At 40.8% G+C, this 18,163-nt stretch overlaps 1 protein-coding gene across 2 annotated transcripts in view; it reads left to right on the top strand.

Annotated features, from left to right (window-relative positions):
* RAB8B (RAB8B, member RAS oncogene family) overlaps positions 1-15,662 on the top strand; it is a 73,866-nt gene extending 58,204 nt beyond the window's left edge. For both annotated transcript variants that reach the window (XM_073579391.1, XM_073579390.1), the window contains exon 8: positions 8,862-15,662. In XM_073579391.1, the coding sequence (XP_073435492.1) occupies positions 8,862-8,954 (93 nt within the window). In that variant the 3' untranslated portion in view covers positions 8,955-15,662. The remainder of the gene's footprint in view (positions 1-8,861) is intronic.
* The last annotated feature ends 2,501 nt before the right edge of the window (positions 15,663-18,163 follow it).

The raw sequence follows: 18,163 nt of genomic DNA, 5'->3' as shown, positions 1-18,163 counted from the left end.
AAATACGTGATTCAGACAGAACCCTCAATGGAAGATTCCCTATAATGAGGCAGATGGAGGCATTGTGGATGCTGTCTGACCTGTGATCCGGCGGTGTCAGTCTTTTTAGGATTGCAGAAAAGTGCCGTCGGCCACAGTTTTTTGTGCACTTCTGAAGAGAAGGACACCGCTAAACAGAGGCCAGCCGGAGTCCAGAGTAAATCTGCTGCCTCATTTTAGTGAATGGATCCCTCTGGGGTTTCATCTGAATGACGACACTCAGAGATTTAGATGGAAACCCCAAAGTAAGTGCTCAGTGTAGTGCGCCGGAAAAATGTGATCCCAAATGTTAAATAAAATGTTCCCAATAAAAGCTTCCACTCAATCCACAAAAAAAGCAAGTCCTCACTCAGGTCTGTCCTCTTGTTAATGGAAATATAGGGGGCTTCCACAAAGGCTCTGGAAAAGCGAAATAACTCCTCACCCTCCAAAAGAAATTCAGCAAATGCCCCCCTCCCTTTTGAGCCCCATAGTGTAACTAAACCACATATAGCATCCACATGTTTGGCATTTCTGAAGCGATGAGAGTTCTCCTAACTTACTGGTGCATTCCTCCAGAAGCATGTGCTGGGCATAACGTACTTGTGACTACAACAGTAGTTTGCATGCCATGGAGTCAAAATCGTCACTACACCTGTAGATAAATTCCCAAAGGGGTATAATTTCCAAAATGGGATCACTTGAGGGGGGATTCTTCTCTTCTAGCAATTAGGAGCATTGTATATGGAGTCCGCAAACTATTCTAGGAAAGTCTTTGCTCCAGGAGGCAAGTGGCGCTCCGTTTCTTCCGAGTCTCTCCGTATGGCTGAGTAGTACTGTACAGCCACATATGGGGTATAGCCACGTTCAGTAGAAATTGTGGGACAAATCATAGTTCCATTTTTACCCACTTCTTGTGTGAAAATCTAGGGCCAAAACAAAATTTTGGTGGTAAAAATGAAAATTAATTTTTTCTTCACTGCCCAATTGTATAAAATTCTGTGGCACACTCGTGGTGTCAGTATGATCACTGCACCCTTAGATTAATTGAGAGGTGTAGTTTGTAAAATGGGGTCACTTATGGGGGATTCTGCTGTTCTGGCACCTGCAAAACATAACAGTAAAATCTGGCGCTCCTTGCCTTTGGCACTTTGCACTGTGCCTGAAAAATATTTCCCGATTTACATGTAGGGTATTGGCGCACTTTGGAAATTTTTTTACAACTAACTGAGGACAATTTTTTTTTCTTTTAGCCCTTGAAAAATTAAAAACTTCTGGCTGAAACAACGTATAAGTGGTAAAAATGTACCAATTCATTCTTTCTTCACCACTTAATAGTATAAAACTGTGAGGCACATGCGGTGTTAATATGATCACTGCACCCCTAGATGAATTCATTGGGGGGAGTAGTTTGTAAAATGAGTTCACATATAGGAGGTTTCTGTTGTACTGGATCCTCAGTGGCTCTGCCAATGTGACATGGCACCTTCAAACCATTCGAGCAAAATCTGAACTCTGATATGGTGCCTCTTCCCTTCTGAGCCTTGTTCTGTGCCTCAAAAGTAGTATTCCCCCACTTATGGGATATCGGCGTACTCAGAAGAAATTGCACAACAAATTGTATGGTTCAATTTCTCCTGTTACCCTTATGAAAATGCAAAATTTGGGGCCAAAATAACATTTTTTTGTGGGGAAATTTTTTTTTTTTCACAGCTCAACACTATAAACTTCTGTGAAGCACCTTGGTGATCAAGGTGCTCACCAGACATCTAAATACTTTCCTTGGGGGGTCTAATTTCCAAAGTGGCGTCACTTGTTGGGGATTTTTACTATTTAGGCACATCAGGGGTTCTCCAAACGGGATATGGCGTCCGCCAATTGTTCCAGCAAATTTTGCATTCAAAATTTCAAATGGCGCTCCTTCCCTTCTGAGCTCTGCCGTGCACCCAAACAGCAGTTTTCCCCCTCATATGGGGTATTGGCATGCCAGGAGAAATTATGCAAGAAATGTTGGAATCCATTTATTCCTGTTACCCTTGTCAAAATAAAAAAAAAAATTGGATCTGAAGTAATTTTTCTATGAAAAAAAGTTAAATGTTCATTTTTTTTTATGCAAATTGCCTCTTCAGAGAGGAAGAGGACTTGAACTCTATAGCGCCACCTGTTGGTAGTAGCGATCCTACAAGTCACAATCAACCCTTTAACGAGTCTTGTCATATGACTTAGGATAAAAGCCAAATCAGGATCTCAATTTGCAGACACGGTGTTTCGGGCTATTGGCCCTCGTCAGTGCAAAGTATGAGAACTGATTTGGCTAGGTGAGAGGCTCTGGACTGAGGTCTAAGGGGTAAGATTTCTCCTTGTGGAGAGTGACATACCAGCTCTGGCTTGTCAAGCTAAGGAGGCTTATTCGCCGTGCAATGCTCCTCTGGGAAAATAATATGCAAATTGCCTCTTCAGAGAGGAAGAGGACTTGAACTCTATAGCGCCACCTGTTGGTAGTAGCGATCCTACAAGTCACAATCAACCCTTTGTCGAGTCTTGTAATATTACTTTTTTTTTTTTTAACCATATTCCAAAAATTCTTGTGAAGCACCTGAAAGGTTAATAAACTTCTTGAATCTGGTCTTGAGCACCTTGAAGGGTGCAGTTTTTAGAATGGTGTCACTTTTAGGCATCTTCTTTCATAAAGTTTTGTAAATTTTGTTAGAAAAATGATGTGAATACTTTTCTGCCCAATGATGACAAAAGTATTCTCGGAGTTATACCTTTATTGACTAACCAGAATATTTACTTTGGAAAAATGAGAAATCGCTGGTCAATTTTTAACCGTTATAGCGTCCTAAGAAAAAAATAATTTGGTTCCAAAATTGTGCTGATGTAACGTAAACATGTGGGAAATGTTATTTATTAACCCCTTATCTACAAAGGACGTAATATTCCGTCCATGTGACCCTGGACCTAACTACCATGGACGGAATATTACGTCCCAGCGATCAGCGGCGCCCACGTGGTGAGCGCCGCTGATCGTGGCCGGGTGTCAGCTAATTATCATAGCTGACACCTGGCACAATGTGTCAGGGGCGGTCACGGACCGCCCCCGACACGTTAACCCCTTGCACACCGCGATCAAACGCGATCGCGGTGTACCGGGGGTTAAAGGGAAGCATCGGCAGGGAGGGGGCTCCCTCCGTGCTTCCCTGAGCCCCCCACAGCAGTGCGATGTGCAGCGCTGCTGCGGGGGGGCTCTTTCCCTACAGGCCCCCGGATCCAAGATGGCGACGGGGGCCTGCAGGGAGCTGACTTCCTCACTGCCTGCAAAGCGCAGGCATGAGGAAGTCTGGAGCAGTGCCTGTGACAGATCGCTGATCTGTCACAGTGATCTGTGATGTGACAGATCAGCGATCTGTCACAGGACAGTGATGTTCCACCTGGGACAAGGTAATAAAGTAAAAAAAAAAAATAAATAAAGTGTTAAAAATAATAAAAAAAAAATAAAAAATATTCCCCAATAAATCCATTTTTTTCAAAATAAAAAAAAAAAAACAATAAAAGTACACATATTTGGTATCGCCGCGTCCGTAATGATCTGCCCTATAAAACTGTCCCATTAGTTAACCCCTTTAGCGAACCCCTTAAAAAATAAAAATAAAAAACGAAGCAAAAAATAATGATTTATTATCATACCACCGAACAAAAAGTGCAATAACGCGCGATCAAAAAGACGCATATAAATATCCATGGTACCGCTGAAAACGTCATCTTGTCCCGCAAAAAACGAGCCACCATACAGCATCATCCGCAAAAAAATAAAAAAGTTATAGCTCGCAGAATAAAGTGATACAAAAATAATTATTTTTTATATAAAATTGTTTTCATTGCAAAAAAACGACAAAACATAAAAAAACGACCTAAATGAGGTATCGCTGTAACCGTACTGACCCAAAGAATAAAAACGCTTTATCAATTTTACAGCACGCGGAACGGTGTAAACGCACCCCCCTAAAGAAATTCATGAAACGCTGGTTTTTGTTCATTCTGCGTCCCAAAAATCGAAATAAAAAGCGATCAAAAAATGTCACGTGCCCGAAAATGGTACCAATAAAAACGTCAACTCGTCCCGCAAAAATAAGACCTCAAATGACTTGGTGGGTCAAAATACGGAAAAATTATAGCTCACAATATGTGGTGATGCAAAAACTATTTTTACAATAAAAAGCGTCTTTTAGCGTGCGACAGCCACCAAACATAAAAACCGCCATAAATCGTAAATCAAACCCCCCGTTATCACCCCCTTAGTTAGGGAAAAAAAATACATTTTCTTTTAGTTTTATTAATTTCCATTTTCCCGCTAGGGTTAGGTTAGGGCTAGGGTTAGGGCTAGGGCTCAGATTAGGGTTAGGGGTGTGTTGAGGTTAGGGTTGGAGTTATAATTGGGGGGGTTTCCACTGTTTGGGCACATCAGGTGCTCTCCAAAGGCAACATGGCGTCTGATCTCAATTCCAGCCAATTCTGCGTTGAAAAAGTCAAATGGTGCTCCTTCCCTTCCAAGCTCTGCCATGCGCCCAAACAGTGTTTTACCCCCACATGTAGGGTATCGGCCTACTCAGGACAAATTACAAAACAACTTTTGGTGTCCAATTTCTCCTGTTACCCTTAGGAAAATAAAAAATTGGGGGCAAAAATATAATTTTGCGGAAAAAATGTTTTTTTTATTTTCACGCCCAGGCGTTATAAACTTCTGTGAAGCACTTGGGGGTTCAAAGTGCTCTCCACACATCTAGATAAGCTCCGTGGGGGGTCTAGTTTCCAAAATGGGGTCACTTGTGGGGAGTTTCAATAGTTTAGGTACATCAGGGGCTCTCCAAACGCACATGACACCCGCAGACCAATTCATCAAAGTCTGCATTCCAAAACGTCACTACTTCCCTTCCGAGCCCCGACGTGTGCCCATACAGTAGTTTTCTCCCACATATGAGGTATCAGCGTACTCAGGACAAATTGGACAACAACTTTTGGGGTCCAATTTCTCCTGTTACCCTTGGGAAAATAAAAAAAATGGGGACTAAAAGATGTTTGTTGAAAAAATACGATATTTTTATTTTCACGCCCGGTCGTTATAAACTTCTGTGAAGCACTGGGGGGTTCAAAGTGCTCACCACACATCTAGATAAGTTCCTCAGGGGGTCTAGTTTCCAAAATGGGATCATTTGTGGGGGGTTTCCACTGTTTAGGTACATCAGGGACTCTCCAAAGGCAACATGACACCCACAGACCATTCCATCAAAGTCTGCATTCCAAAACGTCACTACTTCCCTTCCGAGCCCCGACGTGTCCCCACACAGTAGTTTTCTCCCACATATGGGGTGTCAGCGTACTCAGGACAAATTGGACAACAACTTTTGGGGTCCAATTTCTCCTGTTACCCTTGGGAAAATAAAAAAATGGGGACTAAAAGATGATGTTTGTGGAAAAAATACGATTTTTTTATTTTCACGCCCGGACGTTATAAACTTCAGTGAAGCACTGGGGGGTTCAAAGTGCTCACCACACATCTAGATAAGTTCCTTGGGGGGTCTAGTTTCCAAAATGGTGTCATTTGTGGGGGGTTTCTACTGTTTTGGTACATTAGGGGCTTTCCTAACGCGACATGGTGTCCGATCTCAATTCCAGCCAAAAACGTCAAATGGCGCTGCTTCCCTTCCGAGCTCTGCTATGCGCCCAAATAGTCATTTACACCCACATATGGGGTATCAGCGTACTCAGGACAAATTGCACAATAACTTTTAGGGTCCTGTTACCATTGGAAAAATAAAAATTGGGGGTGAAAAGATCATTTTTGTGGAAAAAATATGATTTTTTAATTGTACCGCTGTACGTTATAAACTTCTGTGAAGCCCTTGTGGGTTCAAAGTTCTCACCACATATCTAGATAAGTTCCTTTGGGGGTCTAGTTTCCAAAATGGGGTCACTTGGGGGTTTTCCACTGTTTAGGTACATCAGGGGCTCTCCAAACGCGACATTGCATCCGATCTGAATTCCAGCCAATTTTGCATTGAAAAAGTCAAACGGCGCTCCTTCCCTACTGAGGTCTGCCATGCGCCGAAACAGTGATTCCCCCCCACATATCAGGTATCAGCGTACTCAGGACAAATTGCACAATAACTTTTGCAGTCCAATTTCTCCTGTTACCCTTGGTAAAATAAAGAAAATTGAACCTGAAGTATTTTTTTTTGTGAAAAAAAGTTAAATGTTCATTTTTTTTTTAATATTCAAAAAATTCCTGTGACGCACCTAAAGGGTTAATAAACTTCTTGAATGTGGTTTTAAGCATCTTAAGGGGTGCAGTTTTTAGAATGGTGTCACTTTTGGGTATTTTCTATCATATAGACCCCTCAAAGTGGCTTCAAATGTGAAGTGGTCCCTAAAAATAAAATGGTGTTGCAAAAATGAGAAATCGCTGGTCAATTTTTAACCCTTATAACTTCCTAACAAAAAAAAATTTTGGTTCCAAAATTGTGCTGATGTAAAGTAAACATGTGGGAAATGTTATGTATTAAGTTTTTTGTGTGCTGTATCGCTGTGATTTAAGGGCATAAAAATTCAAAGTTGGAAAATTGCGAAATTTTCAAAATTTTCGCCAAATTTCCGTTTTTTTCACAAACGCAAGTTATTTGAATGCAATTTTACCACTAACATGAAGTACAATATGTCACGAGAAAACAATGTCAGAATCACCGGGATCCATGGAAGCGTTCCAGAGTTATGACCTCATAAAGGTACAGTGGTCAGAATTGTAAAAATTGGCCCGGGAGTTAACGTGCAAACCACCCTTGGTAGTGAAGGGGTTAAGGTTTTTTTGTGTGACACATCTCTGTGATTTAAGGGCATGAAAATGAAAACGTTTGAAATTGCGAAATGTTCAGTATTTTCGCCAAATTTTCATTTTTTTCATAAATGAACGCAAGTCATATCAAAGAAATTTTACACCTAACATGAAGTACAATATGTCACGAAAAAACCGTCTCAATCACCGGGATCCATTGACGTGTTCCAGAGTTATTACCTCATAAAGGGACAGTGGTCAGAATTGTAAAAATCGGCCTGGTCATTAACATGCAAACCACCCTTGGGAGTAAAGGGGTTAAAAATACTAAGGTAAAATACTGAATGTGTGCATGAGGCCTTAGTGTAGAAAGATCATTTCACAGATCTCTGTCCTGTCCCTTCATATATTTGATGGTGATTCATCCGATTACCTTTAACTCTTTCGTTTTCATTGTTTAGGGGCAACAAAACTGGGGTAGACTGGAACAATATTGTTAGGCCATGTGCACACGTAGATTTAGGTCCTGCGGATTTTTCTGCGCGAATTTGGAAAAATCCGCAGGTAAATTCTCAGGTCAAAAGTCCTGCGGTTTTTCTGCAGCTTAGCCCTGCGGTTTTACACCTCTACAATGGAGCAGGTGTGAAACCGCAGCGGATTCCGCACAAAGAATTGACATGCTGCAGATCTGAACCCGCACGGAAAAATCCGCAGCACGTGCACAGCGTTTTTCAATTTACCATTGAAAACAATGGTACTGTACAACGCAGCTAAATCTGCTGCGGACCCGCAGAGCCTGAAACGCTGCCGAATCCGCACCGTGTGCACATAGCCTTAGGTTGAATTGAATTTTGATGGGGTGTGTCTTTAAGGCTGCGTTCACACCTTGCTTTTTTTTTTTTTCCCCAGTATGTTTTTATGCAAATCTTCAACTGCGTTTCACAGTACCAGCAAAGTCAACGAGCTTTCAGAAATCTCATACACACACCTTGTTTTTTTTCCTGACTGTTTTGTCATAAGAGCTTGGTTTTTTGCAAACTGCAGCATGTAACTTGTTTCAAAGCGTTTTTCACCCTTTGGAAGCAATGGGTAATGCAAATAATGCTGCAAAAACTAAGCCAAAAATGCAGGTATCAGGTTTTGCTGCGTTCTTCATGCTAAAACCTCAATCAGATTTTTTTTTTTTTTTTTCTGCACTAAACGTTATGAGCATGACAAGAGACAAATGTACCCTGACAAAACCGCAGTAAAAAACACACCAAAACCTACTTCTTGTAAGCAACTTAAACTCCCATTAAAAAAAACCCCAGTAAAAACGCAACATGTGAACATAGCCTAAGCCTTGTAGTTTAACTTGAAATAAGGTTCTTTCTTTTTATTAATTTCTCATATTAACTTGGTAAATTTGTAATGCTTTGGCTGATTGGAAAACTTGGAGCAGATTGGATCTTTCTGCCTCACTGAGAACATGGGGTCTGGGGATGATCGTATGTGATTGTAGTTATGCAAAGTCGTGTTTTTAAAGCTGTTGTCGAACTGGATAAAAATTGATGAAGATAAGTTTGAAAGTAATAGTACTATGCTCCTTATCAAACTTCTGCTGATTGGCAGGGGTCCTGGCAGCTACACTTTAACATTGGCAGAAAGGGAGTGGGAGAATTTCTTTCCGGTCTTGTTGATGGGTATGAAGGGGGCTGGCTGTCAAGGGGCATGGGTTGGTTATTACATAGACACTGAGTTTTGTCAGGATATCCTTAAAGCCTTGACAATGAAAGTTGATTAGAAAGTTCTATCAGTTTCCATGTCAAACTCAACGGCAGCTCATATCATCGAGCTGGACGGTTCCTTCTAACTATTCGGGTTTCTACTTCGCTATGTAGCAGCTTCCGCATTGGATGTGTGGCTGGACATCTGTGTGTAAATGTGACTTGATGAAAGCTTGGTCTACGGTCTTCTGCACTGTATGAAAGTGCATTCAATAATGTGACACTTTGGCTTTTTTACTTTCTTTTCCCAGAACGAAAGCAGCTCTCCAGGAGGTGGAGGTCCAGTAAAAATTACAGAAAAATCGTCAAAGAAAAGCAGTTTCTTTCGTTGCGTGTTACTTTGATGAACTGAAGCGCGATAATGAGAGGAAGAGATGGACTGTGGCACTCCTGATTGAACGGCATCTTGCCACCCTCGGGTGCCGCAAAAGGCCTCTGGGGGAAAACAAACCTGCTGTTTGCTGAAAGCGCCTGATATGAGACAGTTGCCGACATGGATTTCTGGAGTGGAAGACTACAATGGGGAGCTTTTTCTTACCTTTGCAACGAACACACAGGAACGGAAAGGCTAATATCAAAATCTGAATTTTTTTTTGCATTTTATTTGGTTCCAATTTGGCTAAAGGTCATAGTCTTTCTCAACCAGTTTTATTCTGCCCCTTGTACAGTAGTCACTGGTCAAGGCTTCAATGTGCAACCAGTTTATTACAGGTTTCGGTAACTGGAAGAAGCATGGTGGCCTTACTCATGTAACCATTTTCGATCTGCTGTTTGCTGCCTGTGACCGCTGTAATGTATTGGTACCAGATGTTGGAAGTAACGGTGGTGGGGTTTACTCTTTTGTCATGGGCAAATCTAGCTGCAAATATAACTATGATGTAGGGTCACTGGCAGATCCCACACATTCACATTGAGATTTGCTTTAAACTGTTACATGTCTGAAATTTAGCCATAACTATGATGCACATGAATAGTAATGCAGATAGGAAATGTACATCTTAATTGATATGGATGTGAATAACCCATCCTGACTCTCCCTTGGACCATGCATTTTGCTCTCATAAGGGGATAATTATACCTTTCTCCCCCCCCCCCCCCCCCTCAGCATTTCGGCTTCTTCACCCATTATCCATAATTCCACACCTTGAATTGACTTGCAAACTCTCTTCCCAGATGCTAGACTTCAGCTGCCGTCCATCATGTCGCCCTGCTTGAATGTGAACTGTCATTGTAATTCTTTTGTCTGCTTTTGGGCAGGTGCTTTCTCCTCGCTTTGTTTCCTTTGAGTAACTCAAAATAAAACAGTATTTTGGTATATAGAATAAATTACCAAAATTCACAGAGGAAATATACTTTAACAATATCAAAAAAGACTTTTTAAATAAAAAATGTGAAACAATACTTTCCTGGCTGAAAAACTCTACCCAACAATTTCACCAAACTTCAATGGTGTTTTCTCACATAGTAAAATGACAAATGGTTGAACAACGGCTAACGATTCAGTGGAGCATGAAAAATGATAATATATCTAAGTTTAAGACCAGGTGGGAAAGACATGAGTGGAAAAACTATACCTCGGTGTGGATCAATTAAAGTCATAATGACAATAAAATGATATGACAATAGATTTATCGTCTATTTGCAACTGAGTTAAGGGTCCTTTTTTTATAAAGGGTTTCTTACATCCCCCCAAACTGTTATGGTGACTTTTAATGGATGAAAAACATCAACCTGTTTCCAGGGAAATTTAAAAAGGACAAAGTTTTTTAAAAACCATGACCAATTAGTATGTATGGCTACTGGGAGTTGTTGAGGAGGATCTTCCTAGTGTCTGACTACTGGCATGGTTGTTGAATGAAGACACCCGGGTACCAGGCCAGGAATCCCCTCACTGATCTTAAACCAGTCAATACAAGGATGCCCCCAGGGACAGAGATCACGATCATAGATATCTTTTAGGGCAGTTTCACACGTCCGTGTCTCCGGTACGTGTAGTGACAGTTTTCTCACGTACCGGAGACACTGACACACGTAGACACTGACACACGTAGACACATACGAATGAATGTGTCTATGCAGATGTCAGCGTGTTTTCACGGACCGTGTGTCCGTGTGCAAAACATGCTGACATGTCCGTTTTTGTGCAACAGCACGGATCACATGGACCCATACAAGTTAATGGGTCCGTGTAAACACGTACCGCACACGGATGCTGTCCGTGTGCGTTTTTAATAGTCAAAGGGTTAACATTGAAAATTTTCAAAAACACGGACAGCACACGGATGGTACACACGGACATATGGATAGCACACGGATGGCATACGTATGCACACGGACACGGATAGCTCCGGTACCGGTTTTTCCGGTACCAGAATTATCTGGACGTGTGAAACTGCCCTTACAAAGCTAGTAAGAGATTAGAAGAGGGGACACCTCACATCCTGCCCTAGATTTCTTAGGTCTTCTGTTATTTGCAGAGAGTAGAACCCATAAAAATCTTGCAGATAAGTGACTTGATTTTTTTAAGTGTCAGAAAAAAGGAGGCAGTCTAGTGATTCTTGATCATCCCCTAAGGATGTATCTGGGTATCCTGTAGGACAGATCCATATACGACTGGACCCCACTTACAATTTTGGAAAGGAATTTGATAGATTGCTTGAGGTGCTAGATGTTGGACTCCTGAAAAAATGAGATGTGTTCTATGTATCCTAAGTACACTATGAGACCTGTTGTTTTTTATTCTCTTCCTAAAATAAGTTTAAAACCACTAATGGAATTTTTGAAACTTAAAATAGTGGTGTCTGTATTGATAATACAGTGACAAAAAATTTTTCTTAGCACTATCATCTTGCATAAGGGATACTTCTGAATTATAGTTGAAATTAGAAGATATTGTGATTGGTGTAATGTTCAGCTAGTATCTACGGATGGAGAGGCACTCTACAGTAGTATCCTGCATGAATTTGAACTAAAGGCAGTTGAGCATTTTCTCATTTCTAAGGCTGTGTTCACACACAGCGTTTTTTTAGCGGTATTTTTAGCTGTTTTTCCAATAAAACCGCTAGAAATAAGCTTCCCATTCATTTCTATGCATTTTGCACTTTTTGTGCATATTGATGCATTTTTTACCGTGAAAAAACTGCATCGTGGTAAAAAACGCACCATGCTCATTAATTTTGCGGATTTTTCCCCTTTTCTGGCTAGTTCTATGCGTTTTGAAAACGCGTGGAAAAAATTCAGAAAAAACGCGCGGTTTCTGGGAAGGGAGTCAGGTTTTTCAGCAGAAATTTTCTGCTACGTGTGCACTTAGCCTAAAGGTATTCACCTGACCTCCCACAATGTTTGTCCAGAAAAACGTTTGAATTTCCTATTAACATACAATTATTTTAGTTTTGATGCCAAATTCTACCACCAATTAAGGGGCACTACAATGGGGAGGCCATATGCCCCCACGTATGCTAATGTGTTCTTGGGCTGGTGAGGCGTTCCTATTGTCTTTGGAGAGTATGAAATGCCATTTTATTCTGGTGGTGCTATGTTGACAATGTTCTCGTCCTTTGGACTGGTGATGGGTATCCTTTGAAAGGCTTGTCAAGGTCATCAATGAAAATGTGTCGGAATTAGATCATGATGGCACTATTTTTTTTTTTTTTTCTTAAGATATTGCTTTTGTTTGTGATGTCAGCTTCTAATCTGCTACACTGGAGCAGCCATCACCCCCAGAGCCATAAGAAGGGGATATCCATGGAACAATATTTACACATGAAAAGAAACTGCTCCTCAACTAAGACTTTTTACCAACAAGAAACTCTGGGATAGTTTACTAGAAAGAGGATGTTCACTTAATAATCTCAATTTAGCGTTTAAGGAGAACAGGCCACCGCTATTTAGACCTCAAAAGAGATGAGAATGGACAACTGGTCAGGATAATTGGAAGGTTTGATGATTCCTCACGATTGGTACGGGATATTCTGAAAAAACTGGGGTTATTTAAAAGCCGATTCAGACATCAGTGAGATGTTACTTTCATACTCTGCCATTACTTTTAGAAGGGGTAGGTCAATTTCAGATCAACTGGGATATTTGAGGACGTTTAGGTATGGTAAGTGTAGGTTTTCACATTCATCACCTGTGGTGTTTCACATTTTTAATAAGTATTTTTGTTATTGATATTTTAAAAGCAGATTTTTTTTTTTTTATAAGGTATATTTCCTCAGTGAATTTTTCCATCCAGCCAATATATGGTATACAAGTGAATAACTTCGTACTAATATTTTTTTTTAACTATAATAATAGTTGGAAACATTATAATTGTTGAAAAAAGAGAGAGGACAGCACCTCCAAAAATCATACAATGATCTAATGCCTCTAAGCAAAAATATATAACTGAACATGAGGTTCTTAGTTTAACATTTTGATCAGACTGTATGAAGCCCACTGACAACGTCACGGCAAACCTTGTAGTGGGTCCTACCGCCCTATCAGAGCTGAGCCATGCGCCGACCACCGCCACAGCGGCCATGCACCAGCAAGGAGATGGCCCGGTATCTCCAGACCGCGCCGCTCCACCAGCACAAAACCACAGCAACAATGGCCGCCACACAGCACCAACACCAAATGAAAGGAGTTACCATCGCCCCCACGGAGCTGAGTGCTCCTTTCATTTGGTGTGGTGATGTGTGGTGGCCATTGGTGCTGTGGTTTTGTGCTGATGAGGCAACGCGGTCTTGCAGCATGGGTGCTGTGGGGCAACAGGCTGTCTGCCCTGCCGGGACATTGCCACTGTTGGCGGTAGTCGGCGCGCGGCTCCGCTCTGTTGGGGCTACAGGAACTCCTTTTGGTGTTGGTGCTCTGTGGCAGTGTTGCTGAGGTTTTGTGCTGGTGGGGTGGCACGGTCTGGCGACATCACGCCGTCTGCCCTTCTGGTGCATTGCCGCTGTGGCAGTGGTCGACGCACGGCTCCCCTCCGTTAGGGTGGTAGGACCCACTACGAGGTTTGACGTGGCAGTGGACTTAATACAGTCTGATCAGAATGTTAAACTAAGATCCTCATGATCAGGTCTATAAATTTTTACCTAGCGCCATTAGATCAACGTATTATTTTTGGAGATGCGGTTCATGCTCTTTTTTTGGTTATTATAATTGTGTTTTCAACATGTCTTCATAGGAGCAGTAGCTGAACAATTATCCTGAGTCTAGTGTCAGGCGGAAGAACTTTCTAAATAGCTATATGGTTATGGGTCACTTAAAACAAATTTTGGTGTCACTGCTCCTTTTATGTTTTTAAAACAATTTAGTTTTCACATGTCGTTGGTTCACTGTGAACGTATTCACATTACATTGGAGCAAAAGTCACTGTTTTTATTACGCGAGAACAGATGACTATATAGAAGACTCTGTAGGTTACAAAAACATTAAGTATCCTATAAAATGGGTAACTATAGAAGGCCCGAGTCTTGTAATGGACTATGCTTCAAAAGCAACCAGACGTAGTTCTTGGAAACTTTTTTTTTTACTTTTTGTATATGTTTCAGAAATTCTAATATATTACTATCCTTTTATGTATTTTTTTTTAACGATGTTGGGTAAAGATAATCTTTTGTAGAGTGAAGTGATAAATTTGTGCCCAGGCACCGTAATGCTTTGCTACTTGCATGATTGATCAGCTCATGTTCTTATGAGGACATCTATGCACTGACTTAAAGAGTAAATTTATCTTCAGAAAGCATTTTACATGTCATATACATGATAGAAGCTGTGATCAGTGGGTACCTCACCTATAAGTTAAAGAGGGGCTCTTATACTGCTCCCATTGGGCTCTGAAAACAGACTCCGTGGACTTTGTATGGAACCCACCATTAGCCTCTGAGGACATCAGTGCTTCCCTGGGCACTTTTGTTCCTTTTTTCCTTTAGTAACCATATGGTGATCTCCCATGTCAAGTTTTCTAAAAACTGCAATTATATTTTATGCGATTTTTGAAAAAGTCAGGAGAAACCATCTTGTACTTTTGAAGAACAAGTGATTAGCTTACCCTATTATTACGTAAAACTGATACATGAAAGTAACAATATGATTGCTTTGACGTTAAAGGATTTTATCAATCCCAGAAAAGAAATTATATTAATAACAAAGTGGTATTCACTACCTTACCAATCACAAGATGTTCCCATGCTCCCATATCTTTTGCTGACCTTCGCTTACGGGCTTCAGTGATCTTCTCTGGAGTCTGGTGAAGATATTGATAAAGTGAGTATTCAGGCCCCCACTAACAATAACAGGTGGGCCAACCTTAGTCTAAAGGATCTGGCACATTTGATTTCTGATGGATGATCCCTTTGTATTCGAGGATATAAGCCAGTGCCAGAGATGTCTGGCGGTGGCTTTTTCATAATGAACATTCAAGTGCTCATCCTAGTATTCCTGTGTATGGGGGACTCGGGAGACATAACTGTTGGCCGAACCATCGTTCACTGGCAGCTGTTAGGTTTTGCAATTGTAAACTGTGTAAGAAATTCATGGGGTAGGAAATCGTCTTTTAAGCTTTCCACTGTTCAAACTTTTATTCTTGGCCACAAGCCACTGTTAATCTGTGTAGATTCTTTCTTGTATGAGTGTGTGAGATCGATATATCTCTATATGCTTTGTATTTCCTGTGAGCCAACAAAGCCTGAGACATCCGCACACCCAAACACATACAAGGCCGTATACTGCCATTTCTCTCCATTCTCCATCACTGAGCTTGTTTGGCCTGATATCGTGGCTGACGTCAGTCTCTGTTGTAAATTTGAAACTGCTGTTTTTTTTGTCTCAATTTTGTTTTGCACATTGTTTTTAGTGAAAACCAAATAATGGCAAAACATGGCTTGAAAGTATTAATGTACTGATATACCCCTGCTCCCGAGCCTGTGTCCAGAGTTCATATTTTGTTTTTCTTATTTTGTGCATTTTCAGTATTTAAAATTTTTCTTAAATTATCAACTTATATGTGGAATTGTGCATAGTTTTCCATTTCTTGTGTTTCTTCAAAGGAATACACTATTTTACAGAAATACATGTCTTTTTTTTTCTCCCAAGATGGTGTTCAGAGCACATCATATTACAGTACCACTAGTTCTTTCTGATCAGCTTTTATGATCCGTGCATTTGACACATTCTCAGATCTACAAGTTACAAAACACATGTTTAATTTTGTTTTATGATTGAATGTGTTGGAAATTGACCTGCCATCCTCTACAAAGCTAAGCAAGTGGTCACCTGTCCACAAGATAACGTGCTGATTACTGAAGTTCTCGACTAGGAGAGCGCCAAGAACCCAAGAATGTGGCTCCAAAGAGCCTCATTTGAATGGAGTGATGGTGGTGCATGCCTGGCTTTTAAAGGGAACCTGTCAGCAGGATTTATCACTATAAAGTAAAAGCATGGTTATAATTGCACTATTACACTGATAATAAATATTATTTCTATAGCGCCGACATATTCCGCAGCACTTTACATTTCAGAGGGACATGTACAGACAATAGACATTACAGCATAACAATAATCACATAGATTATAACAAATACCAAGAGGAGTGAGGGCCCTGCTCGCAAGCTTACAATCTATGAGGAAAGAGCTAGACACAAAAGGTGGGTGTTAACAATTGCCCTGATTGTTTGGACCAGCCATAATGTTAAGTGTGTAACAGTACAGACACAGAGGGCTAATGGATGCATAAAGCATGTGGGAACATGATGCGGGGAACCTGGTTATGGTAAAACTTTTGACTGTGCCACCCAGGGATAGATTAGGTTAATGTGTTGAGGTGGTAGGCCAGTCTGAATAAATGCGTTTTCAGGGCACGCTTAAAATTGTGGGGATTGGGGACTAATCGTATTGACCTGGGAAGTGCATTCCAAAGAATTGGCGCAGCACGTGTAAAGTCTTGGAGACGGGAGTGGGAGGTTCTGATTATTGAGGATGCTAACCTCAGGTCATCAGCAGAACGGAGGGGAGTGGGTAGGGTGGTATACTGATTTAAATTGATACCTTTGTTGAAGAAATCCGATAAGTGGTTATTTTTTAATCATGGTTTTAATCTGTGCATTGGGGAGGGCATGAGGAATTGTGTCCTCTTCTGCTCTGTTTTTCTACACAAGGCAGGTATCCATTTAATCAGTGTAAGACTATGTGCACACGCTGCGGATTTGTATCTGCGGAACTGCAGGTAAAATGACCTGTGGATTGGCCTGCAGTTTTCCCCTGCGGTTTATCACCTCTACAATGGAGGAGATGGTAAACCGCTGCAGAATCCACAGAAAAGTGACATGTCATTTCTTTCTGTGGATTCAAAACCGCAGCTTTTCCGCATCTAAAAATCTGCAGCATGTGCACAGCAGATTGTAAATCACATAGATTTACTTGCTACTGTACACTGCAGAACTGCTGCAGATCTGCAGCAAAAACCGCAGCTTGTGCACATAGCCTAATAGTGCCGGTATGGCCATACCTTTTTATAGTGATTAACTTCTGCTGGTGGCTTCCCTTTAAAATATATACAGCACTCTACATAAGTTTTAGGCAGGAATGCTTTAAAAAATGGAAGTGGTAATTGCATTTTGTTAATAGTTGATTTCTCTTTTGCTCATACTCTTAAAAAAAATAATCTAAATCAAATCAATATTTGGTGTGACCACCTTTTGCCTTCAAAACAACATCAATTTTTCTCAATAAACTTGCACACTTTTTTTTCAAGGAATTGTAAATGGAGGTTGGTCTAAACACCTTGGAGCACAAACTAGAGCTCTTCCGTTTTATGTTGGCTGGGCAAATCCGAGAAAGACTGTTTGAATTCAGGTCTCTTTGGGGGCCATTTCATCACTTCCAGGATTCCTTGTTCTTTCAGCTGAAGAATGTTCTTAATCATATTAGTTGTATTCTTGGGGTCATTGTTCTGCTACAGAATAAACTTGGAGCCAATGAGATGCCTCCATGATGGTATTGCATGATGGATAAGTATCTGCCTGTATTTCTCAGCATGGAATACACCATTAATCTTGACCAAATTCCAAATCTTATACAGTCATGGTGGAAAGTGTTGGCACCTTTTGAGATTGTTCCAGAAAATGAAGTTTATCATCCAGATAATTATTGCAATTGCGCTTGTTTTGTTATACACATCTTTATTTCCTTTGTGTGTATTGGAACAGTACAAAAAAAACTGAAAAAAGGCAAATTGGACATTATTTCACACAAAACCCACAAAATGGGCTGGATGAAATTGTTGGCAGCGCTCCAAATTTGTGTGTAAACAACTTTGTTTCAAGCAGGTAATGCTCATTCAAACTCACCTGTGGCAAGTAACAGGTGTATGAAAATCACACCTGAAACCAGATAAAAAGGGGAGAAATTGACTCAGTCTTTGCATTGTGTGTCTGTGTGTGCCACACTAAGCATGAAGAACAGAAATAGAAGAGAACTGTCTGAGGACTTGAGAACCAAAATTGAGACCTTGATGTGCCTTTGTCCACAGTGCGCAACATAGATAAGAAGTTTTACAATCTATGGCACTGTA

The sequence above is a fragment of the Dendrobates tinctorius genome, unplaced genomic scaffold (genome assembly GCF_039654945.1).
Source record: "Dendrobates tinctorius isolate UK_male_01 unplaced genomic scaffold, ASM3965494v1 ptg000062l, whole genome shotgun sequence".
Taxonomy (NCBI): Eukaryota; Metazoa; Chordata; class Amphibia; order Anura; family Dendrobatidae; genus Dendrobates; species Dendrobates tinctorius.
Note: the sequence above shows the minus strand (reverse complement) of the source record. Positions and strands in the feature narration are given on the sequence as shown.